The sequence below is a fragment of the Podarcis muralis genome, chromosome 17 (assembly GCF_964188315.1).
Source record: "Podarcis muralis chromosome 17, rPodMur119.hap1.1, whole genome shotgun sequence".
Taxonomy (NCBI): Eukaryota; Metazoa; Chordata; class Lepidosauria; order Squamata; family Lacertidae; genus Podarcis; species Podarcis muralis.
Window position 1 is genome coordinate 30,871,717 of NC_135671.1, and position 14,008 is coordinate 30,885,724.

Here is a 14,008-nt window from a genome sequence, read left to right on the forward strand (position 1 = left end):
ACGGCAGGTTGCCAGGAATGGACAAGACAAGGGAATGTCCTTACCATCTGCTTTTATTCAATATTCACAGAGAGTGGCTTGGGAATGTGACCTCTTGGAATAATGGCGTTGCTCCAAGTGAATCTCCACCCCCTCCCACTTCCTCACGAGTCATCTCTACAGTGCTGGGACGTGCCCTCTGCTCTCCTACTTTCAAGGCCCGTCATGTTCTGGGAGAGAGGGGGTCTGGAATGCTATGCTTTCTAAAGACACTGAGTCCGTCAGCTGTTGCCCCTCTAGTGCTTCTTCTTCCTCCTCTTCCATTATTTCCCAGCTTTCCCCCTCATCTGCCTCTGAGCTGTGATCTCCCTCAAAGCCCTGATTTTGACCTTTAAAGCCCTATGAGGCCTAGGACCCACGTACCTACGGGACCACCTCTCCTGGTGTGCCCTGCGGAGGACCTTAAGGTCCACAAATGACAACATTTTGGAGGTCCCAAGTCGCAAGGTGGTTAGATTGGTCTCAACTAGGGCCAGGGCCTTTTCAGTACTGGCCCCGACTTGGTGGAATGCTCTGTCACAAGAGACTAGGGCCCTGTGGGACTTGACATCTTTCAGCAGGGCTTGCAAGACAGAGCTGTTCCGCCTGGCCTTTGGTTTGGACTCAGCCTGACTCTTATGTCTCCCTCCCCTTATGGTTTTGATAACACACACACACACACACACACACACACACACACACACACACACACTATTTGAATGGCAATGCCTATCAATTGGGGGGGCTGGCCCCCTCAAAATTGGACGAAAATTTTCTTGGGCAAAGATGCCTTGGCCCCTAGGAGTTGGCGCCTATGCATCAGCCTGAAAATTGAGAGAAAAGAATAGGGCACAGGGAAGGGACACTAATCTAATTAAGCAGCCCCAATGTATCTATGTGGAGTTTGCTGTCTGTCTGTTTGGTCGTGAGTCGCTTTGGGTTGCCCTGAGCAAGATAATGTGACTGACAAATTTAATAAAGAATAATAAACTAATAATAACTGAGGAGGATGAGCGTCTTTACTTTTTTTGGTGTCAGCGTTTCATCTTCCAACAGGAGGACACTCTTGTCGACAGCACGGAGAGAGCACAGAGCACCAGGGGCAGCCTCGACTTGCAGACTGACTTTTGATCCTGGAAGCTCCTCCTCCGCAGAGAAGTCCAAAGTCACCTGTGGAAGGAGGCGAATAAAACAGGAATGGTCAGTTAGGACACCTGCGGTGACGAGAGTGGATAACAGGTAGCACCAGGGCAAGAATGTCATGGAGGATGGTGGAGAAAGAGCGAGTATTGTGAACAGCAAAAAGGATCTGAAGATTTGCAGGATGCAAGGCCTCACCCTGCCCCACTTGCTTCCTTACCCACCTTATGTTTGAAGCACTTCTGTATCTCAAACTGATCCACGTCAGCCGCCACCTCGCCATCCAGAAACACAGTGTACAGAAGAAGCCTGACTGTGGGTGCCAGGTCAGAGCTGGTAGACAAGGTGAGGGAGAAGGTGCCTTTCAGAGCTGGATCAGGGGAAAGGGAGAATGGAGGGGAAGGAGAGAGAGAGAAGGGGGGAGAGAGAGAGAGAGAGAGAGAGAGAGAGAGAGAGAGAGAGAGAGAGAGAGAAGTCATGACTTACAACATGAGAAAAAAAATCCCTGTGCATCTCACTTCTGCTAGATGGTGGTAAAGCAAAGAAAATCAAGGAGACCTACCCCAAACGCAGCCAGCCCACCTGTGCGTTGCAGAGTATTCTAACCCCCATGTCTTGAACTTAATAACCGATTTATTGCTAATAACCAATTCCATTCTGCACTACACAGCAAGTTCTTTTTTAAAAAAAACAAAATCCTATTTCCATCTATCAGTCCGCTATGGTAATTCGCCTTACTTGGAAGACACTGACTGTGAATCGTATGCCAACAAGCACTTTAGAATGAGATTCTTTGCCAAGTGAAAAAAACTCAGGAGTCATTCATGAGATTTAAATCTGTTCAGTGTCAGAAAGTTGTGCCCAGGATATGTGTGTATGAGAGTCAGAGACACACACATTGGATGTGCATTGACTCCTGACAAATTCTGGATGTTGGGGCTGTCAAAAACAGGGGAGGAGGGTAGCCAAGCAATCGTCTGTTTAATCTGGGCTTTAAACCCTGAGGGTTGCATTCAATTCACTTTTACTCAGAGTACACCCACTGCAATCAAGGGCTATGACTAACTTAGGTCCATTCATTTCAGTGGGTAAAAATGACAGTGGTGCCCCGCAAGACGAATGCCTCGCAAGACGAAAAACTCGCTAGACGAAAGGGTTTTCTGTTTTTTGAGTCGTTCCGCAAGATGAATTTCCCTATGGGCTTGCTTCGCAAGACAAAATGTCTTGCGAGTTCTTGCGAGTTTGTTTCCTTTTTCTTAAAGCCGCTAAGCCGTTAATAGCCGCTAAGCCGCTAATAGCCGTGCTTCGCAAGACGAAAAAACCGCAAGACGAAGAGACTCGCTGAACGGATTAATTTCGTCTTGCGAGGCACTGCTGTAGTTGCATGCAACCTTCATTAACCACACGGTTGGCAGAGGAAGCAGATGGTGCAGGTGAGAGTCTCCCACTTGTGGTAACTGCATGTTTAATTATGGTTTCACATCTGAATCAAACTTGGAGTTGTGGAAGCCCCCAGTACAAACTGGGCCCGATCTGAGGTGTTGAACCTGATGGGGAGACAGACAGCTGCGTAATGTAAGCTGAGTGGTTAAGACATTTTCAAAGTTTCCTCTTTTGAAGTCAAACGTGACTGTACTAGGATTGCTTGGTGATGGTCCACCAGGCACAGTGGTGTCTCCAATTGGTTCAACAATCTCATACCATGTCCTGGGTGCTATTAAAGTTCGTGGCCATCTCCTCATTCTTGAAAGACACACCAGACTACACAGATTAGGCCCACCAAACATTATCAGCTTGGCCAAGTGTGGTGCTTCTCCGATGGATCTCTCACTTACTCTCATCCTGGCCAACAGGAACGGTCTTCTGTCCACTGGAGACAATCTTCCCTTTGGACACAATCTGTAGGGAGATGGTTTGTTAGGCCAGGGGCAAAAGGAAAAGCCTCCCCACCCTCTTTGGCAGTAGAAATACAGGAAAGGGAGCGAGAAATGTCGGACAGGAAGCAGCCTGCAGAGACTGTGCGATGGGTTTTGCTAGGGGAGGCTCATAGATTAATAGAAACCACATTTGCTACTTCAGAACGTGAAATTGGGGGCAATAACCAGGAAAGCCTGCAGCTCCCTGTCCTCTGCGCACTGGGCACAACAGCAACTGTTGCGTGTGAAGCCCTTCACTTTTATCTGAGATCTCAGCAAAGCTTTCCACGCAACAAGCCATGGATGGAATGAACCACTGAGGCTGATCTATCTCAGCTCAGCTTCTGCCATATCTCTGCTGATGGCTGGACAACCCATACAGGAGCCACAAAGGCCACTGGAAGGTCCCTGCTGTTTGGATCCAAAGAGATTCACAATGAGCAAGAGAAACAGAAATACTGGTGCACACTGCAACACAAATACTATTCTCAATTCTGCCCTTTTCCATCTTCTTGTTATATTATTCCATTTTCATTTCTCCATTTCAACCGTTTCTGCTGTGTTGCCTTCACTAATCATTTAATTTTATTCCCATTTTTCTCTCTCTCTGTTTTCCTTTTGCACTCCCCTTTCCTTTTGCATGTACCCATTATTCCTCCATATACGCCATTCATTCTTTTCTCTCTCACACAGTTCTCCACTGTCCACAAAGAATTAGAAGGGGGTGGCCCAGCTACAGCCCAATTCGTAACCTCAGGGGCTGGAGAGAAACAGAGAGAAAGAAGGAGAGGTATACCTCACCAGTGGCAGAGCATATGCCCACAGTGCTTGAGACATGCAGGCATAGAGGGCACCCTCCCATGCACCACAGTCCAGGGGAGGAAAAGAGCAGGGAAGCTGCTGCCCACTCTCCTCCTGCCCTCCGCCGCTAGGCAAGGCCTGACCCGATGGTGGAGCTGCTGCAGCTGGGTGCACTTCGCCATGACCAAGGAGAGCTGATGTAATCCACTGGGAGCAGTCAAGTACAACATTCCTTGTAATGCTAGAGCAGACATGCGAGGGAATGTTTGGTCCAGCCAGTCGAAACTTCCTGTTCCTCCTGGCTGGAACATCCTTCCTTTTGCATGTGACAGAAGGTGGGTGCGACCTAACCTGCCCAGGTAACAAAAGGACGAGTCACGCAGCACCACTCTCTCTCTTTTCCATCTTGCTTTCATCGTGTGAACTGCCGGACTTCTAGCTTGCAGTCACTGGGATTATTCCCCCATATGGGGTAGATCCACATGTACATATTTGTAACTGTCTGCCTTCAGGGATCCAACTGTGAACCGATGTAAGTAAACTTCTTTTATTGACCTTAAATAAGATTGTGGCGTCTTTATTCTTTTAAGAGGGATTCAAGGGAACTTACCAGGAACTTACAATTCAGTCTGAGACAGACTGAACTGTATAATCGTCAGAGGCTCACACGAGCCTGCAACCAGCTATCGGCTGTGCTTTGTAAAGGGGAAGGCACTCTGCTAAGTAAAGGAACTTGCTAACACAAGTTAGGAAGGATATAAATAAACAATATATCCTCTCCTGTCACCATTAACATTCCCACACACACACCCTGGGTCAAGCGTGACCTGGGGACAGAGCTACTGCCAAGCATGAGTGCCGCAGCCTAAGTGTAGTGTCTTCTTACTTGGAGCCAGACTCCAGTGAAGGAGCCTGCTGTGGATATGTGCCTGTTTGCGCCCCCTCACAAAATTGTGCTCCACTATGCCCCTGTACCTCACTCACAGACTCCCATGAGAGGTTGTGGACTCTCCTTCCTTGGAGGTTTTTAAGCAGAGGTTGGGTGGCCATCTGTCATGGATGCTTTAGCTGAGATTCCTGCATTCCAGGGGGTTGGATTAGACCCTCGGGGTCCCTTCCAGCTCTACAATTCTATGATTCAATTCTGGCTCTGGCCCCCAAATAATATAGTCCTCGACTTTCCCTAGACCAGATGCTCACCAAATAATAGAAATCTACATGGTCTGCATCAGGGCCCAGTTCTTTCCGGTCTATGATGTAATCCACCAGGACTTCCTGGTCTTTTCCACAGGGCAGCTCTTCCTCCACATGCTGGATCTCCAGGAAACTATTGCTCTCAGAGTAGAAGGGCTGCAGCCACATGAAACTTTCGGATTCCGACATTATAAGACTCTCAAAGCCAGTCACATTCTCAAGGGTGTATCTACCCTATGGAGCAAAAAGAGAACAGCAAGGATCATAATTAATTTAGGGTGTTTGGGATGACAATCAACAAGAGACGACTGGGTGGCAATACAAGGCATGTGAACCTAACATTAGGGCACAGTATATACTACACATGTAAACCAGTCTTCACATCTTTGTAACTGTCGTGGCTCCCAGCTAAGAATCATAGAAGAAAGTAACAATCTCTTCAAGGACTTCCTTTTCATTGTGGTGATTTGTGCTTGCAATGGTATTGAGGCAGTTCTGCACAATCCTGCTTTCAATATTATCTGTACCTGCCCAGTGTTTTGGGGCAGACATGCTGCTTTGTTTGCAACTACTACATGCTCCTAAGCTTCCTACAGAAATCCTTTAACTATGTAAAAGGTAAAGGTAAAGGAACCCTGTACGGTCAAAGGCGACTATGGGGTTGTGGCGCTCATCTCGCTTTCAGGCCGAGGGAGCAGGTGTTTGTCCACAGACAGCCTTCCAGGTCACGTGCCAGCATGACTCAACCGCTTCTGGCACAACGGGACACCGTGACGGAAACCAGAGTGCACAGAAACGCTGTTTACCTTCCTGCCGCAGCAGTACCTATCTATCTACTTGAACTGGCATGCTTTTGAACTGCCAGATTGGCAGGAGCTGGGACAGAGCAACGGGATTCGAACCGCTGACCATTGCGGGGATTCGAACCGCTGACCTTCCGTTCAGCAAGCCCAAGAGGCTCAGTGGTTTAGACCACTGAAACTATATATACCACAAATGCTCCCATGCCCAAGAAATTGGCCAATTGCCTACCCTCAATGGTGTTGTACTCTGCCCAAGGGAGCAGATTTACTGTGGTGCTTCTGGACCCAGCTTTGTCACTAAAGTTCAGGTACTGTGGTTAGAACACGGGTGCCCCAAGGCATTTCAGCACCAACTTCAAGATTCTACTTTTGGTAAATGAAACCATCAAAAGCTTGGATCCAGTTTCCCTGTGAGATCGTCCTGTTTCATATATGCCCACTCAACTGATGTGATTTGTGGAACTGGAACAGTTCCATGTGCCACACGCTAAGAAGACCAGGACAAAAGAACTGGATAAAATAGTGGTCAATTGCAAAGGTGATTCGGACATTTAAGCTGGCACATTCTATCTGAGAACCCCCTGCTATTCTATCGTATGCAACAAATAATTTCTAGGAGATGTGACCGTGGTCTATTGTATTTGCAGTGCCTTATGTTTTGGTGGTTTTTATGGTTATTGTTGTTTTTCTTTTTGTTTCCTTTGCGAATGGTGCCATGGCCTTTGGCTAGTGCAATCAAGTTTATGATGATGATGTGCCACACGGTATTCATGCAGCATTTGCAAAACACCAACCTTTTAGTGTGGTAGCACTTTGGAACTCCCCTATTGACGTGACAGAATAAGCAGAAGTGTGGACAAGCCCTAAGTTCCAGAAGTAAATAATAATAATAATAATAATAATAATAATAATAACCTATAGGAAAAGCAACCCTAAGGAAGGGGGGGATGCACAGGAAAAAGCATCTCCTCGCCCCACCTCTTCCTTAAGACATGTCCAAATATTTAACTCACCCTTATGGAAACCATGTCGTGCCACTTGGTTGTGTCCAGGGAGAAGGAGACTTCACCATTCTCATCTGTGACATAGGAAGTGGTTGTCTCCACATCATCAACGTCAACTGTGAGATAGACAGTCCTGTTCTTGACAGGCACTTTATTGACTGAAACCATCATCTGCGTGAATAAAAGGGAAATAAGCCAACCGCCTAACTTCTTTACAGCCAATTGTTCTCACACACACAAATATATATATATATATGCTGAGGTATTTGTTCACTCCTGTGGGCAAGAGCACAGCAACACTATTCAGATATTGCCCCTCAAGGTCTAATGATAAGGAGAGGGGCTGAGCTATCTTAGGATATGAATGCTCTCCTCCAGGTAGTCTGTCTGTCTGTCTGTCTGTCTGTCTGTCTGTCTGTCTGTCATGGACTGTAAGATTTCTGACTGGCATTTCTGCTGCTAGCTGAGGCAGTTCTAGGGCAGTGCAAGCAGTGTGGCTGCAGGGGGCACCCCACTAATGCTATAGGGCAGGGGGTGCTGAATTTTAGCGTGGCACAGGGCACCACTGAAATCTGAAAGCCCAAATTCTGCCACTGCTGCTAGCCCTCTCCCCTATTCTGCTTCCCTACCACAACATACAATATGAAGGAAGAGGCATCATGTGTGGCTGATTCACACATTTATTTTGGAAGTTGTAAAGCCTGAGTGTTGTAAAGGCTGACATTACTACCTTGTTTTCATGCAGAGTGCTGTTTATATCAAATAGTTCCTCCCCGTGAAGAATTAAAAGCTTACAGTCAGGGCCGAATTTAGGTTTGATGAGACCCTAAGCTACTGAAGGTAATGGGGCCCTTTATATGTCCAGCTGTCCTTTGTCAACAACAAATTGTTGCTGGTTTTTTGTGTTGAATATAAGCTATATGGTAATTTATGGACCTAACAGGTATCTAAAGCCATTTGCACATAACAAAATATGTATTTTTTCAAAGTACATCCAGTTTTTTTCCTTTAAAGTTTTTTGGGGGCCCCAAGAGTGGTGCCCTAAGCTATAACTTGTTTAGCTTATATGTAAATTTGGCACTGCTTACAGTGGTGAAATGGCTCAGTGCATCTGGCTGTTAACCAAAAGGTTGCTGGTTCAAGTCCACCCCCGGATTCCCACATTGCAGGGGACTGGTTTAGATAACCCTCAGGGTCCCTTCCAGGGCTTTTTTCAAGCCAGGACTCACCAGAACTCAGTTCCGGCAACTCTCAAGCAGTGGCGGAACTTCATGCTCCAGTACTGGGGGGTGGAGAGCAGGCGGGGGCGGGGCGCGCCGCCCACAGGGGCGTAATGTGCATCCTGGGGGCGTGGCATGCTGCCTGTGGGGGCATGGCACCCAGCGCGGGGGGGGGGGCAGCCGTGATGGCACCCTGCCGGAATCACACTGCCAGGGGCAGTGCGCTCCCCCCGCACTCCTCTTCCTCCGCCAGTGCTCTCAAGTGGGTGCCCTTGCCATTAAAGTTGTACCTTGGATCCCAAACACCTGGCGACTCGAACGTTTTGGCCCCCGAAGGCCGCAAACCCGGAAGTGAGTGTTCCAGTTTGTGAACTTTTTTTGGAACCCAAACATCTGGCGCAGCCAATCGGAAGCCGCGCCTTGGTGTTCGAACATTTTCGGAAGTCGAATGGACTTCCGGAATGGATTCTGTTTGAGAACCAAGGTACGACTGTGCAAGAAAACAAGGGAAGCATTCATAGTGAGTTCCGGCACCTCTTTTTATAGAAAAACAGCACTGGTCCCTTCCAACTCTACAGCTCTATGATTCTAAGATACTTCATCAGAGAAAGGCTGCTTTTCAATGTATTTTTTGGGAAGGTAAACTTTCATAGAAGGGCTATGTCACAAAGGTATCGTTTCAGTGCCTACTTCAAAAAGTAAGAGCAAATCTATCCTAAAGACTGCTTTATTAAACAGAAAGGATAGGATGTTACCTCTCCTGTGTATGGGAAACCTTGTTTGTAGAATGGATTGAGTTTGCTAAACTCCACCTTGACTTCCTTTGCGGCAATAGGCAAGACACCGTATCCTGTCTGAGTCACTCCTGCATAGAGAACAGGCGGGTTGGTTTAGCACAGCAACTGGAATGCTACAAAAAGGACAGCAGTAGGTTTGACATTTCTGCAAAAGTCCTAGACACATTGTTAACTAGACCTTACACAAAACTGCAAGGACGTCACTCTCATGAGCATGTCTACAGGGAGGCTTCCAGCACTTCCATTCTCTTAAACAAAAAACTGGTGTCACAGCTCACTGAGTCAGATATAACGACTTGTGAGAAATGCCATTTCTCTTGAGGAAACTGTACCACCAGGACAAAATTTGTTGTGTGAGCTGCAGAGGATCCCTAGGTATCTGCAAGGCAGGTCATATGTGCCTTGAAAAATCAGATGAAATGGAGGAATGAACCCAAGCCCTGTAAATAGCCTGATACAAAAGCAACTTTCAATAGCCTAAGGGTTTGAAAACAGTTGACTGGAAAAAATCAGAAAGCCCAAAGGTGAAAATTGTATGTTCCCATTTCTTGTTATTTCTTGTTATTTCCTTTGTACCTGTTCCTTTCTCCTCCAGTTCTGCCACAAAGGTGACATACTCATTATAGCCGCTTTGAGAAAGATTTAAATCAGACCCATTGATAGTAAAATAAGCAAAGCCGGTCTCATCTGTCTGGAGATACAAATAAAAGAAAGTACATTAGAGACTTCCTGTTTGCCTGCCATTTCATGCAGAGGATAATATGGGAGTAATTATCCTCCCCAACCCCCCAACCCCCCCGGCTGGGGCGGCAGCTCCACCCACTGATCATCCAACACCTGCTGCCCATCCGGAAGGAAGAAGGGGCAGGGGGTGCTGGGTGCAATGTACCGTACGTTATTGGCAACTCTCCAAAGTGAGGGTCGCCAAAGAGAAATGTTGGATCACAACAAGAAGATAAAGAAAATAAAGAAGAAAAACTACCGTAATTTCACACAGAACTACATAGGACTAATCCACTCCCAAAATGAATTCAGAGGCTGTTAAAAATAAATGAAGGATCAACATCGGGAATGTTTTATTGGGACTACCTGGGTTATTTAAGGAACGCAGCGCAATGTGAGATCATCACTCCCTGAACGTCAGAGCATGGGAAGTTACCCAAAGATACAAAAATCGGCATAAAACTTGGTCTTTTTGATTGTATTATAATTGGGAATATTTTTAATGTGTTTTTTATTGGATTGCTAAAATGGAAAATTTAATAAATATTGTTTAAAAAGAAAGTACATTAGCAAAGCTGTACGTGTAGATTCTGAGATACTGAGCTGCTGCACCTGCTGTCAATCAAGTCAGCCTATACACTATCTGGATGGGATGGAGCAGAGGAATTGCAAATAAAAGGTGATTGGAAGGGTGATTTGAAGGCACAGGAGGCCATTCCCTGGCTCAAGCTGAGCAGGTCTGAGTCTGGTGGTGGGATATAAATGCAACACAAGAAAATAAATAAAGTAGCCCTCCCTGGTTGTCTGCAGCCAGGGTAACATTCCATAAGGCATCATGCGGTAAAACTTGGTTGGCTGGTTTCTAGATTTGGAGTGCCTTAGCCTTGCACATTATTTTTTCAGACTTGTACTAGCCATGCAAAACAAGAAGCACGAGTCAGGCTCTGTTGTGGCAAATGCTCATTTGCCCCGAAAGCAGCAGCTGTGCATCTTGTTCTCCCTTCTCTTGCTATGACATTAACGTGTTATCGCCACATCCACCTAAGCTATTATTGCTATTATTATTATTATTACTTATTAAATTAAATTTCTATACTGCCCTTCATCCGAGGATCACAGGGCAGTTTACAATTTACAATATGTATTAAAGCAGAGACATCACCTTGCCGACAAAGGTCCATATAATGAAAGCTATGGTTTTCCCAGTAGTGATATATGGAAGTGAGAGCTGGACCATAAAGAAGGCTGATCGCCGAAGAATTGATGCTTTTGAATTATGGTGCTGGAGGAGACTCTTGAGAGTCCCATGGACTGCAAGAAGATCAAACCTCTCCATTTGAAGGAAATCAGCCCTGAGTGCTCACTGGAAGGACAGATCATGAAGCTGAGGCTCCAATACTTTGGCCACCTCATGAGAAGAGAAGACTCCCTGGAAAAGACCCTGATGTTGGGAAAGATGGAGGGCATAAGGAGAAGGGGACGACAGAGGACGAGATAGTTGGACAGTGTTCTCGAAGCTACCAGCATGTTTGACCAAACTACGGGAGGCAGTGAAGGCAGGAGAACCTGGTGTGCTCTGGTCCATGGGGTCATAAAAAGTCGGACACGACTAAACGACTAAACAACAATATGCAAGGTGCAATAATCATGGTCCTCACCTTTAGAAATGGCATCTTGCATCTGTTACAGATTCACATGATTAGGGGTATGAACCACACCTAGCAAAATAGGGACTGTTTTTGTATGAGGAGCACTGAATGCTCACTACCAAACGGACAAAATAAGATACTGAGGCATTCTCCCTATAGATCAATCTGGCACAAGGCAGATGTTTCTGATGCTCTCCATCCACCTTCTTCGTGGACATAGAGAAATGGAAGGCGAGCGCAACAGGATGAGGCCTCCAGTCTCTGAACCAAAGGGTAGGGGCAGATAACTCATCCCAGCCTCCATTCTGTCCAAAGACAGCCCCCTCCCATTTATCTCACCTGAGCTGTGTACTCGTGTTCAATGTCCGATAATGTTTCATTTGTATTACGCATATGAAAAAAAAATGATAATCCTCTAGTGAAGCGGAGCTGCACATTTCCTTGAACACGCTTCCCATATGTGTACCTAAGGCACAGGAGAGAGGGAGTGGAGGGAGATGGGGAGAGAGAGAGAGAGAGAGAGAGAGAGAGAGAGAGAGAGAGAGAGAGAATACCAATGAAAAAAATATGTTTTAGTCTAAAGCAATTTGTCTTCAGGAGCTCACTAGAGGTCATTCAATAAGATTATCACCAGTGGCATAGCGGGGGGGGGCAGTTGCCCGGGGCACAAAATTGTTAGGGGAACAAAACATCAACACCCGGTGCTGCCTCAGTACAGCTACACGCTTCCGTTGCTCGGCTCCGTTGAAAACAGCTTCTCCATGCAAATCAGGAAGTGACTTTTCCAGACAATGGAAGACGCTTCTTTTTGTATCTCTGCGACTGTGATCTCGTGGATGATGCAGATGCTGTTAGACAGTTGAATGCACATGCATACTCCATCCGTTTCCCTCCCACACATCCCCTTCATGTAGCCCCGGGCACGAGCAACCCATGCTATGCTACCCACAGAAATCCATTGTCAATGTGCAAGGAAGAATTCCCTGATAGACAATTTGATGTGCGGAAGGGTTCTCTGAATGTAAAAAGCTAGGGGGGGGAGCACAAATGCAAATGAACAGCTGCTTCCATAAACAGAATGAAGTGAGCCAAAACAACCGTTTTAATACAGAGGGGGAAATCTTGGAAGTTTGGGCACCATAGCACATTATTTTATTTTCATTTTTAGAAGTACAAAAATGGGGGTGAGAGGGGACAAGAGCAAACAATATACTGGTGCTACCTTACAAATTTATATTGGTTCTACTCTGATTTGACAGTCATAGTTTTACCCTCTCTTCCAAAAAAAATGCCTGAAAATCATAATTTGGCTCAGGTGCTAAGCATTCTCTAGCAGATTGCTTCTTTCTTGTGGTTCCCTACAGGGAAGGAATAGCAGTTAAACAAGCTTGTCCCTGCATTATAAATGTGCATTGAGACAGAGAAGGAGAAAAACAAATAGACCCAAAGGGATGAAGAAACACATGTCAACACAGTAAAACTGGGTCTGGAAAGGTCCCATTTTAGGAACATTGTTTACCATGAAATTTTACTTACTTGCCACACACTTTGACCTGGAATTCTTCATCTGCTGTGGTGACCAGTTTCGGAAACTCAATCTCAACTTCAAATTTAGGCAGCTCTGTAATGAGCCAGGAAGAGAGACGGAGAAGAAAGTGAGTGGATAAAAAGTTCCACATGCAGCAGCTGCATCACCAAAACTGAACAATGATCCTTCTGCACTTTAAATTATTTTTATTATTTTATTTATATACCACTTCTCTGATAAACTGGCTTCTAAGTGATTTGAAAGTAACAAAACATCTTTTTAAAAAATCATACATAAATAAAATGTACAATAAACCAATTCCATCAAAATACCGTATTTTTCGCCCTATAGGACGCACTTTTCCCCCTCCAAAAATGAAGGGGAAATCTAGGTGCGTCCTATGGGGCGAATGCAGGCTTTCGCTGAAGCTTGGAGAGCGAGAGGGGTCAGTGCGCACTGACCCCTCTCGCTCTCCAGGCTTCAGGAAGACACCCGCAGCCTAGGCAGCCCTGCGGGAGTTGCCCTGCAGAGCGCCCCTCGCGCCGGGAGTTATAATCTGGGTTCAGATTATAAACAGATGTTGGTGAAGGGAGCTTCTCCCTTCATCTCTCTGCCCACGTGGCAATGAGAGGAGAAACGGCAAGCAATGGCACTGAGTGATTTCAGTTTTACACCACCATCTTTTGTGTGCCAACTCACATATAAGAATAACAGTTTTTAAGATGGGAGTCTAATTAAGGAGCTTGCCTTTCTTTCACTTTTTATTTAATAAAATAAAATTTAAAAATCCAAACATCTAAGGCAACTAGGATTCCTAGCCAGGACAGGTATGCTGTAAATTCAATCAATAACAAAAATACTGTATCCCTATTGCTACATATTATACCAAGCAGAGTGAAAGGAAGGAATAATAATAATGTAATAGCCTGCATTCCTTTTCTTGTTAGCACATGCGTGAGCGCACACACAAACTGCAACCAAAGTGGTCTCCCTTTGAAATCTCACCATATTCTGCCACAAAGATCTCTCTTGTTGAATCCTCACGTGCAAAAAGTAAACTTCCAACTGCTATGATGTACCGTCCCTCGGCTGCTTCGGAGGCCAGAGGGAAAGACAGGTCCACAAAGCCATTTTGAGGCTTCACATCCACCCATTGGCCTATTCGGTTTTCATTAGGATCCTGGGCACAGGGATAAGACCAAAAAGACTGTGATG

General features: G+C 45.9%; 1 protein-coding gene across 1 annotated transcript in view; it reads right to left on the reverse strand.

Annotated features, from left to right (window-relative positions):
* The window catches only part of LOC114588079 (alpha-2-macroglobulin-like protein 1), a 51,490-nt gene that overhangs the window by 27,011 nt on the left and 10,471 nt on the right, over positions 1 to 14,008 (reverse strand). The window contains exons 7-16 of the mRNA XM_077921568.1: positions 13,799 to 13,973; positions 12,802 to 12,886; positions 11,605 to 11,731; positions 9,470 to 9,584; positions 8,852 to 8,961; positions 6,886 to 7,047; positions 5,076 to 5,303; positions 2,994 to 3,057; positions 1,383 to 1,528; positions 1,042 to 1,188 (exon numbers count right to left, since the gene is read on the reverse strand). Coding sequence (XP_077777694.1) covers positions 1,042 to 1,188; positions 1,383 to 1,528; positions 2,994 to 3,057; positions 5,076 to 5,303; positions 6,886 to 7,047; positions 8,852 to 8,961; positions 9,470 to 9,584; positions 11,605 to 11,731; positions 12,802 to 12,886; positions 13,799 to 13,973 — 1,359 coding nt within the window. The remainder of the gene's footprint in view (positions 1 to 1,041; positions 1,189 to 1,382; positions 1,529 to 2,993; positions 3,058 to 5,075; positions 5,304 to 6,885; positions 7,048 to 8,851; positions 8,962 to 9,469; positions 9,585 to 11,604; positions 11,732 to 12,801; positions 12,887 to 13,798; positions 13,974 to 14,008) is intronic.